This window comes from Mesitornis unicolor, unplaced genomic scaffold (assembly GCF_000695765.1).
Source record: "Mesitornis unicolor isolate BGI_N332 unplaced genomic scaffold, ASM69576v1 scaffold50042, whole genome shotgun sequence".
Classification (NCBI taxonomy): Eukaryota; Metazoa; Chordata; class Aves; order Mesitornithiformes; family Mesitornithidae; genus Mesitornis; species Mesitornis unicolor.
This window is the reverse complement of record NW_010169463.1, coordinates 1-18,649: the sequence shown is the minus strand read 5'-3', so window position 1 is coordinate 18,649 and position 18,649 is coordinate 1. Positions and strand designations below refer to the sequence as shown.

Below are 18,649 nucleotides of genomic sequence, written 5' to 3'. Positions count from 1 at the left end.
TCCCTAACGTTCTGTGATTCTGTGATCTCAGATCTCAAAATGACCAATGGCCATTTAAAGTAAATTCCATTACATTTCTCTTTGAGGCCCAGAAGAGCCTTGAGAACTGTGCCCCAGTCTAACCTGGAGCTTTCCCTTTGTATTTCACCTCCCTGAGGGGAAGAAACCTTCACTACTCTTCAACAAAAGAAATGTTGGTTTGAGCCACAGCTATGTTCACCTCTGCACAGCTTCAAGCCCTGCAGGGGTTCATTTGCCCCGGGAGGGTGGCAAGCACAGTGTGCACAACACCGAGGGTCTGAGCTACCTTTGGGGCACCGCAGAGTTTCCACTGGCATCTGTGACTTGAAACTCCAAGCTGTCTGAGTTCGCTTCCTGCGATGGATTGATGACGTAAAGTATGATTTTGCTGTTTAAATCCTTTTGGCTAAACCATTCCTGAATAAATCCACCTGGGAAAGAAGAGGAACTTTCAGGTGAAGCAAAAGCCTATTAATGAGACCAACACAGCTTATATAGACTATTTTCAACTTTTCTTTTTGTTGAACACTTAGAAAATTTGAACTTACAGAAACCTGGTTTTATTGCTAAAGAGTAACATCCCAGCTTTTTATAATTCCCAGACAATTTTTTCCCATTTGCCATGTTTATCAACTGGCCAAGTTCAATGTTAATTTTTTTTGTTTCTTGTCACAAACAAAAAATTGTTTCTTAATGACATCTATTAACAATCATCTGAAACTCTTTGAGGATTCATGATGAACATGAGACCCAGGTTTTAGTGTAAAATCTTTCTTACTACATTCAAAACTTACCCAGACTTTGCTAAGAAATTTTTATTTCCTCTATCAAGCAAACATTAAAAAGGTAGGTTTTGGAATCTGGTCTGGTATGTCTCAAAATACAGAGATTATAGAAGACAGCACCTGTTGTTACATTTTCCAGGTAGCCATGATGAGGACCTCGTAAAATCTTAAAAATTATATTGTCATCTTCTGTATTGGGGTCAGATGCCTTCAGAGCCCTGGCAGTAATATAGATTCCGTAATTGCCATTCTTCAGCAGTTCCACATCAGAAAAGCAATGGAGATGAACTGGTTTTGGTGCCATTTTGTCCAAATGATCCACCTAAATCAAAGTTAGACAAGCATATATTCAATTTACAGCATCAGGATATTCTCTGTCCTACTTGTGCTAAAAGCACAGTAACCTGCTCAGGGTGGCAATAGCAGCTTTGACTCACAGTCTGTTCCAGAAGAAATCTGATCTCCAGTTAAGTACTACTTCCCACGGGAGTTTTCCAGGCCCAGACTGCCCAGTTGCTCACTGCATGTAGTGGGATACAGCACACACTGGAGAGGGCAACACAAATTCTGTGTATCTCTGCCCTGATGTCCCACACTCCTCACAGTCCTTTTCCTTTTTGGTCTAATTTTCTTCATAGCAAATGAAAACTCCAGCAAAGGTTTCTCATCTCTATTTTATAAATAACAAGCAGGAAAACCTATGGATTATGATTATTGCAGTCATAGACCTGGCCAATATGTTTCTTTGACTCTGTGCCACCTTTCACAGCTTCTGATGAATCTTCTAGCACACTGCAATGGTTGTTGCGGTTTCCATATCTCATCTTCTGTGGAAATGGCACTCATCACTCAAACTTTGTCATCAGGAAAAGTTTGGAGCCTCTTCATTAGTATCAGTGTTTTGAAACATACAGAATTTCGACATACAGTGCAACCAGATCTGCTATGCACACTGAAACATGCCAAACAGACACATACTAGAAGCCAAAGCAAAGGTGTCTAAGCCTATGACACAGTGGGAAAAACTTGAAAATTAGGGAAATGGGAATTGAACAGAAAGATTCCAGACAGATCCTAGTAAAGGAAGGAAGAATCAGAGCAGTCATCTCACAAAGACTTCCAGAAGGAAGACAGGCTGTCCAGTTGTGGGAGCGACATGGCTGTAATTCAAGATTCATGTGACAAAGATCAACAGTCATCGCTGCATCCTTCATGTATGTATCAGTGGGTCAGGTACCAAGTGGGAAAGCTGAGCAGGAGAAAGTTCATTCCTCCCCACAGGTGGGCTCAGCCTTAGGGTTGATATTTTTATGTAAAATATTTTAACAATTGTAAGTATCTAAGTATATATTTTCTTATATAAGCAGCATGTATTTCTTCTTTTAAATGCAGTTTCTCTTTTTGCAGTCTATAAAATTCTTTACCTGAGTAATGCATTGTGGCAAGTAGTTAATTCTTCTTGTTAATTATTCATGGAACACAGAACGCAAACACTTTAGCTGATAAATACCTCAGTTGAATCACAGACTGCAGCAAGAACTAGCTCTCATCAAAATTACTATGTTTTCCACCTAATCATGCTACATATCTTTTTTTTAAGTAGACCTGTGGTCACACTTGCCTGAATAGTGAATGCCACTGGCTCGCTCTGCACTCTTCCATTCATGATGAATCCTTGGTTAGTCCTGTCTGTTGCAATAAATGTAAATCTGTCAGTGTGGGAATGTCCACCTTGGTGCTTGTATGCAACATCCCTGTTGTCCACATCTTGCTGGGTGAAATTGTAGTGCAGTAGCACAGACCCCCGATAATAGAGATGACCGTACTGGGGAAGCTGAGCCAAGAGGAAGGTAAGGTTTTCTTTGGCAGTGTCTGGGTCTGAAAGCTGCAGGACATCAGGAGAGAGGAGTGCCGTAGCCCCTTCCACTAATCTTAACCCTGTGTTCCTAAATAGCGTGGGCAAAGCTTGGTCGACTGCCTCCAAAGACATCGTGAATGTCCCATGCTTAGTCCTCAGTCCGTTGCTGATGATGAATCTGGCAAAGGGAGACAAGATAGTCTTCAGCATGTGTTCTTTATTCACCATGTACTGAAATGAAACGATAATACACACCTTTACTACAGGACATGCCTGTGTTGGTACTGCAAAAGTGGTAAAGCTGGTTTGCGCTCAAACCCAGACTGTGGATGGGGTGGATATGTAACTTAAAAACATGAAAACAGATGGCTATGTATATGAAAAATGTTACAATGCATCTGCAGGAATCTGAGTAGATGCCAGAGGAATGGCTTCGAGGATGTACCCATTAGTCTCAGTCGTCATAAAAGACCTGATCTAACCTTCTAGGTCATATACAGATGGAGCAGATGTAGAATGACGGGCTGGCTATGGAGCTTATTGCACCCTCCAGCATACATACAAGTGTTTGTACACATCCTTAAGTATATCCTCACTTGGTTACCTAGTAGTGGCAAATGCCAGTGAAAGTGCTGGCTTTATCTACAACTTACAGAAAGAGGTGTGTGAAGTGTGTAGTCTGCCTGGATAATGTTTTCTGTTCACTGTTGCCATAGCTCCAAACTGGAGTAACTGTTCACATACGAAATAGCTCCAAAATGGTCTAAAAAACAAGCTGGAAAAAGATCCAGCCTCATCTCACTTTACCTGTTTTTTTAGACACTATCAGTAAATTTCTATATATTCAGAGGAATTTACTTTTGTTACTTTACATAACTTAAAGTTTCACTTAAATACTAAAATTTGATATTGAAGAGAACTATACAGGTTGCTAGGGTAATTTTAAAGATTTAGATTTCCATTCTATGTATTCATCAAAGTGTCAGATCTGCAAAGCTCTTATTCCATGCTGCAAATTTCTATTAATAACAGCATAATTTCTTATAGTTCTCTCCCAAGCAGTAATATTTCTTTGGCCATACTAAAGATCTGATTATGCTTTACAGTTAATTTTCCTTTCCCAAACAAGAGAAAGACAAAGGTGCCCAAGGCTGGAGAGAAAATCTAACAGAAGCCTACCATCTGTGTAGGGGTTTTTGCCATACAAGTGACAGTGTGTTCTGCAGAAATTTATCAAATTTAGTTGTGGGCAAAAATAAAGAGAAACCCAATCTTTTAGCTTTCAAAATTAATCCCAGATTTCATTGTCAAGATTATTATTATTTAAGTATTTTTTTCTGAAAGCGATTATATTGCACAGCATTATGCCTGTATCAAAACCTCTTGTGGTTATATGAAACTAAAAATCTCTCATGATACTTTATATTCCATCACCATATGGTACAAAAGAGTTACCTTTCTTTCTACAGAAGTTTCTGTGATTATGCTGTATAGTACATGCAAAAGCACCTTGAAGAGTGGTTTTTACTCATGTTAGTTCTGCCTGAGCCAGAAGAGAGTCTGCTTTGCAAAGAAACTTGCTTGTGGAAGACTAGTCACATTCCTTGACCTTTCTTTTTCTCCCACGTTCCAATACCCAGTGCTTTGAATGTGCATGCAGCTACACTTAAGCTGTTGAGCTTGTATGGAACAGTATAATGGGATGGTTGTCTCAGACAATATGAGGGCCAGACTAGCTGGCTGCTTGCCATCTAGCATACTTCTACCATACATAGGTGAAATGGGGACTGGTTGACATTTAGATTATCTGCTTCCTCCTGCTCTCTTGACTGCAGACCTTGGAGAAGTATTTAAATAGCTACAGGGTCAGAACTCAGACTATTGTTGCATACCTTACACATAACTGACCTTCAGTAATTCATGGAGTAGCTTACTGTGTTACACAGACTGTCCATCTAAAACTCCTCCCTGGCTTCACAAATGCTGGATGATTAGGGCTTGATCAACTTGTAAGCTGGCAGTATTCCATGGAACAGATGGGAATGAGCATAGGCAGACCAGGGACTATATAGCAGTTAGAAATATGTTTACTGAGGATGGTATTCCCAGCTGGGAACCTAGAGACATCTGTCTGCACTAACCTAATGCTATTGTGCCAATGGTAAAAGGGTTGTGCTATTAGTAATCTAGCTGAGATCAAATTCAGAACTAGAATAACATTGATAAATACTGTGTTAAAGAAAAAAGAAAGACAAAACATGTTCAGACAAGACCTTATCCATCTCTCAAAAAGTCTGGAAGATTGCAGTGGAAGTGAGTTTCCTCTGTTTTTTTTGATGGCTGTAAAACTATTTGGATGATGTGTCAAACAATATAATGATATTTAAGTGAAAGACTTAGATAATTCAGTTTATGAAACAGAAGATTTCTACAGTCTTATACAGAATACCAGATAGGAGCAAACCTCCTGGTTACATACATCAGACTGAAATTTATGATGCAAGTGTTGTATGCCACTTGATTTCACAGGTGATGAAGCTGCCTGTGTTCAAGATGGCAGGTTTTTTTGCACTTTGGGAGATTTTGGTTGTTTATTTCTGGTTTATGGCTGCTTCATCTTTCCCTTAGGAATGGAAAGCAGCCAATATTCTCCTCACTCTGATGAAATTTAGGGGACAACTCTCAGGCACAGTTAGGAGGACATGTTGCATGGTTTGATGTCACTATTACCAACATTTCATGCTTTCTGCAGTTTGATGGCAACAGAATTGGCTTGTAGGACCAACCATCTGTCATGGCATTTAAAAGATAAAAATAGAATCATAAATAGTGCCAGCTCATTACAAAATCAAGCCAGTGTGTCAAAATGGAGGACATTAGCATGTTCTTTTAGTATCCTGCTGCCAGCATCTGATGTCAGGTTGCTAATCACTTGAAGTCATCTGTCCAAATAAGCACTGCCAAATCTTTCTTCCAGGCCAGCAGCACCAAACAATACAGGCAAATTTATGTCTGAAGGAAGTACTTCAGTGGAAAACAAAAATCTGATCAGTTAATCCCCCTTGCCTATAATTACCCATGTAATTAATGTTACCATTCCTTGTTTAAATAATAATAATATTCTGCCACAATATTTATATGTCTACATAAAACCAAATCCTTTCCCAAATGATATCAAGGAACATCCATTATTGTGATTAAAATAGTTATTGAATTTATTAAAACATCATACACTTACTTTTATGAGACTGACTTTCTAGTTTGGTTCTAAGCCAGTGGCCTAATCAGAAGATACTGGCTTTATCCACATGCACAGTTTCCCTAGAAATATTTAGTCTGATTTCACTAGTGTGGTATAGAAGTCATATTGGTGCAAACCACTCCTACACTGCCCAACCTAGGGTTGGCATGACTGCAACCCTACTTGTCTAAGCTAATTCTAGTTTTGGTCATAGTGTTTCACAGTCAAGAAATGTAAAGCTAGAGAATACTTTTTGACTTCTTCTGTTATGACTACAAGTGAATCAAACAAATTTCCTAACTAGGATTTCCACCACATTGAATTTAGTGGAAGGCCTGGTTTAAAATGTTTCAACTGAGTAAAGTCCCAAAGTTACTTTTGGCTTAACACAAGATAATGTCACCTGGGCTGCCTTGGTGTCATAGGGAGGTTTACTTGATGTCTCCATGCACAATTTGGTTTGACTTCCCTGCAAAAAAATCTCTCAAACTGGATGACAGAACATGTCCTTGAATCAAGCATCGTGGAAAATGCTGTTCAGATCAGGATTCTATTCATAAGAGAGTGTTAAAAGGCACCTTTTCAGAATTGCAGCTCTTAAGAAAGAAATCCTCCATTTTTCTCAGTGACAAATGAAATTACAATAAGCTTTTATTTTTGTGTGGAAAACTTGAATATTATAAAAAGTCAGTTTCCTGTCAGAAGCTCTTCTTCAGAGGAAGTTGCCAACACTAGCAAGTAGTGCTCTTCCTTTAAAAACATTTTCATTATATCTGAGCTTTTTTTTCTCCCTGAATTTGCTTTCTTCTACAAAACTGTCCCCAAGACTTTGAGAAACAATACATCTACTCTGTCTTTACCTGATGATAACTCACTACATCACTCCACTCTATAACCAAGGGAGGTTCATTTAAGAACAAAGAAAGAAAATAATCACTTTGGGAGTGCACCTAATCTGAGCTAGTCTAAGGTGAAGGTTCAGAACAAGATAAAAGTAAACTTAAATACCACCAGGATGCTGAATTAGGCCTATAGGTAATCACGTTTACCCCAAAAATCCAATTGTCTACACGAATTTCTGAGCTATTGTAGTGTCAGAATAGATACGTGCACTGGTTTTCAGTATGCTCAAGAACTATTTATGGATTCAAAAAGCCTTGAAGCAAATCAATACAAATAAGAATAGATAATAAACCGGTTATTTAATACCTGTATGGAACAGTTTTAACACATCCAGCTGTAGCAAGAAATCAAAGGAAATTCCCACAAAGTAAGTTCTTCGTTCTCCTTCCCTATTTAAATCTTAACAGCTGTGTATGTTTGTGTTCTACAGCAATATTGAAGCTAGTATCATTGGGTGAGTGTGGCTTGGACTTTCAGTTTCCGCTTCAATTAGAAAACACATTTATTACCAAAGCAGTCACAACTATGTGTATTATAGTAGAAATATCTTTGCTATATAAATACTGAGAATCCCACCTCTTTTTAATAATTTATTTTGGGTTGTTTTTGTTTGGTTAGTTGGTTGGTTTGTGTTATGTTAAGGGTTTTTAAATAGCCAGGAAGTCCAAGAGGAACAGTCTGGGGAGTGGGATGTTATGCCTTACCTGAATGTATCTTCAGGAACAACTGCCTTAGTGTTATGAACATAGCAGACTATCTGTCTTGCTACATCCATTTGGCTGAAGCTCGTAATGGGGATGCCAGGATAGCTGACATACTCTATTTGCCCATATTGGGGTGGGGAGGTTATCACATAAAGGAGCTCCTCTGGCTTGTCAGTACCATCCAGTGCAAGGAGGACATTGGTTGTAATGTAGCCCCGATCCCCTTTTGACACTCTAAGAGGTTTTATGAAAACAGCAATGTCTCCTGCAGGATAGACAAAACAACACTAGAATAGTCATATTGAATTGTAAGTTGATCTCTTATGCATTATTTAGCCATATGCATCACCAGTAGAAAAATTATAGGACTGTAGGATTATAGGGAAATTCAGGCTGGCAGCAATTTCAGGATGTCATGAGTCCAACCTTCTGCTCAAAGCAGTGTCAGCCACGGCATCAGCCATAACCAGGTTGCTCAGGGATTTATCCCATCAGGGCTTGAAAACTGCCAAGGATGGAGACAGCCCATCCTCTCTGTACCGTTGTTCCAGTCTTAGCAGTGTCAGGTTAACTTGGTCTAGTTTAGGTTTCTAGTAGGGGTGCAATAAAGGAAGTGAGGTCATAGGACTAGAGCTTAAACCTGGAAGACAGAGCTGTTCTTAAACAGTGTTTTGCCTTCCTTATTACATTCTAGACATTTTTCTGCGTCTTGATTTACGCAGACACAAAGCTAGTTTCAGAAGGGTATTTTCAACACTATTTGAAAAGTAGCTGGTAGTCATGGAAGACAAGATGCAACACACTTCCTTACGCAGAACCTATTCAAATCCCAGGACCACTTTACCTGCAGGAACATCATGGCTCTGGCCAGCAGTGAAATCCAAGCAGACAGACTTTCTAGGTCTGTAGGTAGACTTGCCAAGGGCCTAGATAGTGCTCAGGGAAGGATCAGAACATGTACTCAGATCATCTTTGTTTCAGAAACAGCCACTGTAAAATGTCAAGCCTGGAAAATATTTACCCTTTTCCATGTCCTTGATATTTATGTAGAAGTCCACAACTGGAGATCTGTTGTACCCATCCCATAGATAAAATGTGAAGCTGTCTCGGTTCTTGGACCCTATAGTTCCTGTATGGACATATCTCACAAGGTTCATATCTAGTTCTTTCTGAGTGCATTTCATTCCAGTTTGGAGAGTCATCCAGCCTTGGCTGACCTGGAAAGAGTAAATGTCTGTCATTAAACAGATAGTCCCCCATGCATCCTCCCCAATTGAGTGTGTTTGTTTGCAGTTATGCAGACTGTTATTGGCAGCTACCAGTCTTCCCTTCTAAGCTATAGACTCTTTCCTCATAGTATGTTTTGAAGTACAGTAAATGGTTGGAGTTGTTCCCAAGGAGCTACAAGGCAGGAGAAGATACAGTGATCATGCATAAAATGGAGTAAATTGAGTTTAGCCACTTTTACTCCAGGAAATTTATTTCTGCACACTTCTCAATGAGACACCAAGATGAAAATGAAATGGCTCCTGACCCAGCTTATATTTTCTATTTCTTAATTTCACAAAGCTGCTCTTGGTTCTATCCGAAACCATACCTAAAGGGCTATCAGAAATGAGCCTGTGGGGAAGTTCAGGGAGGCACAAAAATTTAGATCTCCAAAGGTCATCTGACAGAAAAATGCAAATTGCCTAATAAAATTTCCTGCTTTGCAGAAGATAGTGTAGTATCCTATACTGGACTGATCTGTGTATTTGATATTTAGCCTGCAGTAACAGTGTCAGTATTTTTGGAGCAAAGGTTATCAAGGACGCAGAGCTCAAATATACGTGGATACTCTATACATTCAAACAGTCAGACTCCAGCCAGTAGCTGTTTCTTGCAGCAGTGTGTGGGGCTGCTTTAATTTACAAGTCCCACATGATCCACAGATTCTTGTAGGCATGCAACATCAAAATAATCTCCAGGCTCACAAATCTTAAGAAATTCTTTTTTTTCTATTATATATGCATACAATTAGAAGGAGGCATTTGTTATATCTTTGTTCCTGTGGCTTATCTTTGGTCAACAGATGGTCATCTTTCCTTCCATTTCTAATCTTATTTTCTCCCTTTCCTCTTGTTATATCCTTTTCCATCTTCTTCCATGTTTCTCTTCCTTCCCCCCATACTTTTCTTCCAACTCAAGATTTATTTCTCACTTGTTCACACACATTTCCCTCCATTCTTTCTGAACCCCAAATGAAGTGTAGTGGCTTACTTGTACATTACAAGTAATGGCTTACTTGTACCTTTTTTCTATCGAGGACTTTCCCTCCAACTTCTCCCAGTTTTGATATTTGGTTTTCCCCTTCCCTGGGTTGATTCTCCCAGCAACTGTCTCCACTGTCGCTTCAAATAATCTGCCAAGCTTTTCTCCCTCCCTCTCCTTCTGTTAAGGATCTGACCTTTAATGTCAAAGCCTCTGCAAGAGCATCATTGTTTGGTTCAAACACTCTTTTGGAATTGGCACTTTCTGCACTCTTTCTGGCCACTGCCTTCTACTTCAAAACATGACAGACATTTGGGAGAGAAGGAAGATGATCTTCATTCTAACCTAAGAAGAGGGAGTTCTTTAGTTTTTGTGGAAGTACAAAGACTAACCTTGAGCTGAAGCTGACCATTTTCTGGAATTCTTTCAAATAAATAGTAGATTTTCTCCCTGGGGGTATCTTTATCTTCCGCTGACAGAACAGCACTAGAAATTATTCGAGTTTCACCCATGTTCACCTGTATGTCATCCTTCCTGCAAAAATTAAAAGTCATGTATTGATGTAATAAAAGAAAATTAACCTTTCCACCATGTAATTTCCATACCAGGAGTATGGATTACTCAGATGCTGACAGAAATTACAACTGCAGAAAGAATAGAAAGAGGATGCCTACTTCAGCTCAAAACAGGGTGGACCAGCTTCTATTCACAATTGTGAAAAACAACAAAGCAGATTGATCCTACAACAACCTGGGAATTACCACATCTTTCTTCTTCCCCTGGGCCCTATGCCACTTACCTTCATACAATTTATAAAAAGAGGACAATGTAAACAAATAGGCTGTGTTATAATTTACTGCTGCTATAGACCATAGCAATACTGGCTCTAATGAACTGATCAGAGAAGAAAACGTTTTTCAAAAGACTAGCCTGTCAGTGTATTTCAGAAGACTAGTCTGTCAGTGCTCACCTTAATCTTTAAGAGACACTCAACTAACTGGCTTATTCTCTGCTCCCCATTGGAGAATATTCCTGGGTTCTTGATTCAAAAGAGTAGGTTAAGGCTACCTGTTCATTGGCAGAAATGGTCATCACTAGCCACAAATAAAATTCAAGGCAGCTCTGTGGAAAACAGTCCCTCATAGTTTGTAATTCATGCAGAGTCTTGCTCCTGGATGATTCTCAGATAATGTCTCCTCTGTTTCCATTCTCAGCTAGTACCCATGCTCCAGTTTGCCTCTGCACACTCTGCTTTATCATTTTGCTGTTAGCTGTCTTGCATTTTTGCAGCATAGTACCAAAACAGTATTATTAGACTATACAAAAGTTTCAAGGAGGTTGGAGAGGATCCCCAGATCACCCCAGAGATGGGGTGCTCGAGCTAATCTGCCCAGGGGCCACAGAGCAGGTTGGGAAAGGAGACTCCTTAGGCATTTGGGCAGCTAAGCTCTGACTGGACACAACTGAGCATGTGCAAGCCATGCTATTTCAGAGGCCATAAAAAGATAATTGTTTACAAGAATTCCTATAGACACAGTCTTCATACAGCAGCCTTTTCCTTTGCCAAGCAGCAAGTGCCTGCTCCAAAGCACAGTGACAACTGAGATTTCCAGAGAAGTTGTCACAATTACTTAGTGATTTCGGAAAAGACATTTATCATTCTCAGAAAAACTGGAGATTTTTTTCCTGAAGTTTCCTATTCTAACTGGTATGGATGTGAGGCATAGACATTTCATGTTCAGCAAAATGAAAAGCAAAGAAAATGGAGTCATATGACAAAGTATATCAAGTCATATTAATGACAGATCAAGCGAACTTAATGATTTGCTCATACCAACAATAATCATACTGGGACTATTCAAACAGAAAGACTAAGTTTCTGACCCAAAGACTGCATGAGCTAGGATAAGAAGATTCAAACAAAAAAATAAGTTAAGATACACTCTGAATGCTGTCTAGTTTCAACTCGTTTTTCTGTGTAGGAGTTAGTTAATTAAGTCCTCCTAGCACCCATGTGTCTCATCTTGAGAAGAAGCTTTCAAGGGGAATGTGTTAGGGCCTTACATTCCCCAAGGGCACTCCCTGCTACAAGATGCAATCCAAGAGGTGACAGATTGAGTTTTTGGCAGTCACTGTGAATAACAGCCACTATTTGCCAGCCAAAAACATCCCATCCCAGATTCCTCAGTCTGTTGACCATAGCTAATGAAAATGAGAACTGAAACTCCCTGGGGAGGAAAGGTGTCCCCAGATCAGAAGGTGAGAAAAAGTTTACATATATAGTCAAACATTTGCCTGTAAAATACTGCAATGGCGTAAAGGAGCTCCTAGCCCACAGCAAAGATGTGGTGTCTTATTGTGGTCGCTAAACCACTTCAATGCCAAACTGAACATGTTTCCTTAGAGCACCACTGCTTAACCACTGGCAGCATACTGCACCTCTGTGGAAGAGTAACAGGCAAGAAGCAGTAACTTCTTACAGTGAAATAGCTATTTTGCAAGTGGAGGGCTCGGTATGTACTACTGTTTACGAGAGGAATGACAAATGGTGAAATCTAACATTGCCAGACAAGGCAGCAACAGTTTCTGGATCCAGTTAGGCAAAGCTAAAAACACTTGACTTCTTGCACTGCATCACCCTCCTTCAGAGAGAAAGGGTGGAAAGTTACATAGCATTCTTTACCACGTGGGGAACAAATAGACAATTGTCAGTAATTATCAGTACATTATATGAATACATAAACTATATCATTTACTCTAACTAGAAATTGACTTTCTCTCTTGTTAGCATTATGATAATCTTTCAACTATGAAAATACCATTTGTTAATGCAGGAAGCCCTACATGTTAAATAAATATTCAAAATTCTCTGCAGTGGGAAATGTAGGTCTGATCTGAAGGTAAGGCAAATATCCTGAGGGATCAGAAATTCCGACTTTAGTGGCAGCCTGCTTAACAAGTTGTGAGTCATTTCTGAAATGCAAACTTTAGAGGTTCGGAGCTATACACCCAAAGCCTTTGGGCCCCCAGCTTCCCATCTGCCTGCCTGGGGCTGGAAAGCAGCCAGGAGGACAAAGGCCCTGATGCTTTGTGGCAGGTCATCAGCTAAAAAATGGGGATCCCAAGGGATGAGCTCCTTGTTAAGATGTCCAGGAGGTTTGGCTCTCTTGCAGTCGGCTGCCTATGTGCAAATAGTCTGTCAGGCAATTTTTGACCACATCTAATCCTAGTTTTGAACTGTAAGAGAAATTAGTGTGTATCTTTTCAGAAGTTGATTCTGGCTGATCAATCGGGTTTTTAAATAGAAGAGAGGAGAATCATTAAGCTGAAAGTCTTGCCCTTGTGAGGCAAAGGAGGCGTCAACTTTGAGGATTCTCTCATGCCAAACTCCAGAGCTGCTTTCAGAGAGGTGTTTTAGACAGGTGGTTGTCCCAGGAAACAGGAAAACAAAGTGACTGAAGGCAACGCCATGGTAGACGTGGCCAGCAGAAGCATGCAAAGATCAGGGTTCTCTGGCAAACATCTTGAAGTAAGCTGTGAAAGACAAAACAAGCATGTTCCCTAGCTTTCTTTTTCTCTATTCTTCTAATATTTGGCATCATTAAAGCATGCTCTTTTTTCACTAAAAATGTTTTTGTTAAACAGGCTGATGGAAACATCTGTATTGACATTAGTCTGTGGCTAGTTAAGGCATTCTTTCCCCATCAGTCACCGTTTTACTGTTTTGATCACTTTGGGATCATTTTATCTGAACTCATCCCTCTGTCATAGACAGGAACATGTGGCTTACTTGCTCAGCATTGGTTTCTCATCATTAACTGGAATGACCTTTACTGAAATGGTTCTGAGGACTTTATGTTTCCCATCTGATAGCTGGATTTTAAAGGTGTCAGTGAGGTTTTCCGAATTGTCATGCATGTACATCAGCTTCATTCCTATGCAGGGAGTGGGAGGAAGAAAAATATCAGAGAGAGAGAAGGAGAGAGAGAGAAATGGAAAGAACAAATAAATCTGACTCCTGCAAAATCTCTCACATCATTTCACTTTGCTTCCATCACACTTCTTCCATCTCCCCTCCCCATACGCCCTGGTCACAGCAAGCTTGTTTCAGCTACCAGAAGAGGAGCTTGGCAAGCCACTGCTGTTCGTTAGTCTAACAATATACTATTGACTCAAAGACAGCATCCTAACCTGAGTAAGTAGTGACTCCCTTCACAGAAGGGTCTCTGTTGGTCTCATTTCTTTTCCTCTTCTCATTCCAGTTCATTTTAACAGGGACTGTAGAATGGGTGAGACTATCAGGCAACACTTTTCTGTGTCTTAAATAATCCTCAGCGAGCTTTAAACACGCCTCAGGGAGGACAGCTGGCCTTGTGGCTATGACTATGGACAACCAGAAGATCTGGTCTGGGGGTGGCTCAGTCACCATTGTGGACAGTAAAAAAGAAATGCCAAGCGATTGGAAGAGAATCAAAACCAGGACTTGAGAAGGCTGAGGAATTTGGGGTGGGGACATGATATTTCTGAAAGTTGATCTTAGATGGGCAGACAGGAGAAAAATCTTTCCTCGGGTTTTGAGGGCTGAATTACAACCTGAGTGGCAGGGTTGAATTAATGGCTCTCTTTGTATTTATAGATCCCATGTTTCACTAAATGGCCACAGTCTAGAAGAATCCACCATGTTGTTGGCATTGTTAAATACACTTTTTGATTACAATGTCAGAAGCATGCTGCACCTACCATTCTTCAGTAACTCCATGGAAAAGTCACGAACAAGTAACCCATGGCTGTGGTGGTCACGATTAATTAACTGTTTATAGTGTAGAATATCATTGCCATGAACTCCATTAATAAGGAACCCATGCCAGGGCCTCTGCACAACCCCAAATACCAAACGGTCTTGAGGCACATCCAGATCAACTGCGTTGATAACAGAAAGGTCCAGCTCTTTCATTTCCCCCTCGTGAACCTGAACATGAAAGAAAAAAATCTCCAATTCTTTTACATGAAAAGAAGTTATAGAATATTAGGATGGTTTCCTAATTCGGATGTTTTTGTGTATGAGCGTATCTCTTTGTTTTCTCCACCCCTTCCCCAGTAGCTTTTGAACCAGCTACTGATTTCCACCAGTTTAAAAGACATCAAGTAATAAATGGTTTCAGTGGTCAAAAGAGAAGGTTATATAGGGAGTTAATATCTGCCCCAATATATAGGAAAGCTGTTAGGTGAGTAAACTTCATATTAATTGCTAAAGGATGCACAGAGGATAAAGCCTTTAAATACATAAATGTTTATACAAATATGGATCCATACACATTTATACACATACACACACTTCTTACTTTACAGTGAGATAAGCTTCCACTGCCCTAGCATGGTGATCACAGAATTACTATTTATATTAAAACCAGTCTTTAGCGAGGGGAAAGGATATGCCAGGAACACAAAAAACCCCCAAAAACTCTGAAAAAAAAATTATGAAAGGCTCTTGAGAAACCAGAAGAAGCATAAAGATACTTCTGCTTTCTAGATTACTTACTTGTTTAAAACTTAGAGCCTTCTTTTTACTTAATTGCAAGTTACCAAACAGAGCTGTGCCCTGCTCCCATCCCAATGAAGCTCTGTCTTACAGGTTTACCTGGGATTTAACTAGGCTTTTTCCTGTACTAGGCTGAACTGCACAAATTATGGGAAAGATGCAGGGGAACAGGTGTCAGAATAATGTTCTTACTTTTATTAAAGAATGTTTTCTGGTATAAAATAATTTTATGACAAGTATTTTGATTGTTTCCTTACAGTAATATTCCTTGTTATGAATTCTGGGACTTCATCATTGATAGGGTTGATCAGCACGGAAAATGGGGTCTCTGCTGAGCGATGCAGCCCATCAGTGGCATAAATTACAAAGTGGTCTGCTGTTGGCTCCATTCGCATATGCCTGGCTTGTACATAGTTTATGTTCAGAGCTATTAGGTGCTTTAGCTGAAATGAAGCTGGAGGTTATAAAGAGATGGTGAGTTAGCACAATCTTTTCCTGCCTTCTGGTCTTATATATCATAAAAAAATCTGAAACTGTGTCTTTCTTCAAAGAACAAATCAATTAGATTTTATAAGTTGTCAGTCATTTTTTGGCTGAGTTACACTGCAAATGTTACCACAGGACACATGCCCTTCCCCTGAAATAAAAATGCATCCTTCTGCTTCTTGTGGGACTGTGCAACTTCATACTTCTTAGCTCAGTTTGTAGAACAGAGCCCAAATAAAAGGACCCAGATAACAGCTAGGAGAAGATCTGAGGTCTAAGTAATTACACTGGTTGTTATTTGACTGATAGACCAAGAAAACAGGGATCAAAAGGCTCAGTGATTCTGAGTGTCCAGCTGTAAAATGCTGATAGCATTACAGAGCATGGCATAACCTGTTCTGCTGAGGATTACACTGTCTTACAATGTTTGAGACTCAAGTCAACCATCACTTTTTGTAAGTGTGCCTTGGAAACTAACATAGGACCCAAGCTTTTCAAATTCTCAGCTGCAGCATTTAATTGACAGAAGCACAGGTGAAAGGAAGTACAGAAGCCTTGCATGGGAGAATGAAGAGGGCGGCAGAGAGAGCAGATTAATGTCTCATGACGCCACTGTTAATAGATTGCAGCTGGAATGCATAAAATAGGGACTGGCTTGTTTACTTCAAGTGCCAATTCTTCACATTCGCAGAGCTGCAGTCTCCCTTTGAACACCTCCCACGCAGTCCCACTGCTCTTCATTTGCTAGCACCTGCCTTCCTCAATGAGCCCATATTAATGCTCACACCTGCAGCTACTTCACCAAAGCCCACTGCACAGCCCTCCACCAGCCCTCTGTATTTCATCTGCTTGATTACCTTATGTCATTAAGACTTACCTATACTTATGCCAATGTTGCTCTTCTCAAACCCAGGAGAAGGCAGTATATTTTCAATGTAACCAAACTGAGGAGAAGAAACCAAGACAAACTCTAAGTCATCTGCAGTGGTGTCAGGGTCAGCGGCAAACAAATGGTAGGTGGTAAGGGCTGCTGAGGAGCCCTCCTCCACCACAAACCTTGCACCTGCACACAAACAATATGATAAGCATTATTTAAGCTCATTTAACTCATTTTACTGTTGTCTTTGTTAACAAGAATGGAAATAATAACTATGGGGGGAAAGGCAACAAATACTGAGTTATTGAGGGGGGATTTTTTATTTTTTTTTTCTCTTTGCTTACACCATCAACTCTACTTTTGCTGTCATGTAAGTATTGAGGAAGAGGTTCATGAAATAATTTTACTGGTAAGTTATTCCATATGGTTTATGTGCTGCTCAAAATCAGTTGTTACCTCTGTCTGTCAGAACATTAATTACATGAGAGCTGTTAAGAATTGCTCATAATGAATAATTTTTCATGCATCGCTGCTTAATTTCCCTGCTGAGACAATGCTTCATTTCCAGAACATTACTTGGGTGAGAGCCTGCAAATTACAAAACTACTTATACATATGCTTAAATATTCTCTGAGTTACATAACATATACGTGATGCTTACAAAAAAATGACATTGAAAAAGGCAAGCATGCAGAAAGCATACCTTTAATATGTATACTACAGACTTCATCCAAAGCCCAGGAAGTCAAACAAAATTTCACACAGCGGGCTGTTATTGGACTAAATGTACATTACCAACACTATTTCCATTTTAACTGAGTAATTCTGGTCCTTAAAAGTACTAGTGAAAAATGTGGCTTCACATCTATTAATTTGTTCCATTACATATGTATCCTAGATTTGTCTATATTCACTATTAAATATATAAATATATAAATAAAATATTCTCTCCCTTCATAAAAAAGCCAAAGTCTAAATTTCTGTTGTATACTTTAGATGCAAAGGTAGATAGATGTTAATGCTTATGTTTTTTGCAGTGTATAAACCTGAAAAAGTTCAGTTCAGGGAAGATATATTGATCACTTTCACTCAGACATATCTTACATATGCAGCAATGAACATGTATAGATGAAAGGAAGCAGATCTGAGCACTCTTATCTCTAACCACATGATTTAAACGTGCAGCTGAACAACCACAAGCTGTTACTTGAAGCTGGATTTGGTGGCTGTACTGTTGTAGCAAAAGAAGAAAAATACTGATGGAAATTCTGATCCAAAACTTTTGTAATCTGATCTCAGCTGACTCCTTCTGATGCTAAAAAGCAAACAAACAAACAAAACAAATACTCTGAGTCTCTAGCTGTTACAGTGCTACATAGCCCGTATTATAACGTGAGGAAGCTTTCACCAGTTTCAATTGATGGAGGCTGGTTGTCCACTGGAAGTACAGTGATGTTAAGGTCATATACTGGAAATAGATCATGAAGCAGAACTGGAGGAGGAAGAGGTCCATCATAACAGCAGTCTTCCACATCGAGGCCAGCCTCACCATCGGAGACAATGAAGGTTAAGATCTCAATGGAAGGAGTCAGGCCAATCTCCCCACCTGGAAAAAGTGTTACAGTTCAGAAGAAACGTTTTACCAAACTTCATGAAGAAATGTTTTGTATCATGAAAGGACAGTCGGCAGTATTCAAAGCCAGAAGAAAACAACAGCAAGATTGCTAACTAGAATTCCTAATTCTGGCTGGTGGTGGCGCTGTTTGGTTAGAGATTTATGTTTTGTCATTAAGTTTAACCAACTTCTATTCTAGAATAAAAGGGTGTAGAAAAGTATACAACTAAGTTAACATTACTAATAGTTATAATATTACTATGTTATAATATTATATTTTAAATGTAATAAAATTGCTAATAGTCCTCATGATTCTGTTGTTTGTGTATTAAGGCATATGCAAAATGTACATTTGTGTAGAAAAAGAGGG

The 18,649-nt window shown here is 39.5% G+C and overlaps 1 protein-coding gene across 1 annotated transcript; it reads right to left on the bottom strand.

The window, feature by feature from the left end:
• Positions 1–307: 307 nt before the first annotated feature.
• LOC104535858 (FRAS1-related extracellular matrix protein 1-like) lies at positions 308–18,270 on the bottom strand (the record flags this gene model as incomplete). The annotated part of the gene is made up of 11 exons (XM_010179345.1): positions 308–452; positions 927–1,128; positions 2,428–2,842; positions 7,513–7,777; positions 8,534–8,729; positions 10,155–10,296; positions 13,553–13,697; positions 14,503–14,731; positions 15,559–15,755; positions 16,665–16,850; positions 18,073–18,270. Coding segments are annotated over 11 exons (2,320 nt in total), but the record flags the coding sequence as incomplete, so codon positions are not given.
• Between the last annotated feature and the right edge of the window lie 379 nt (positions 18,271–18,649).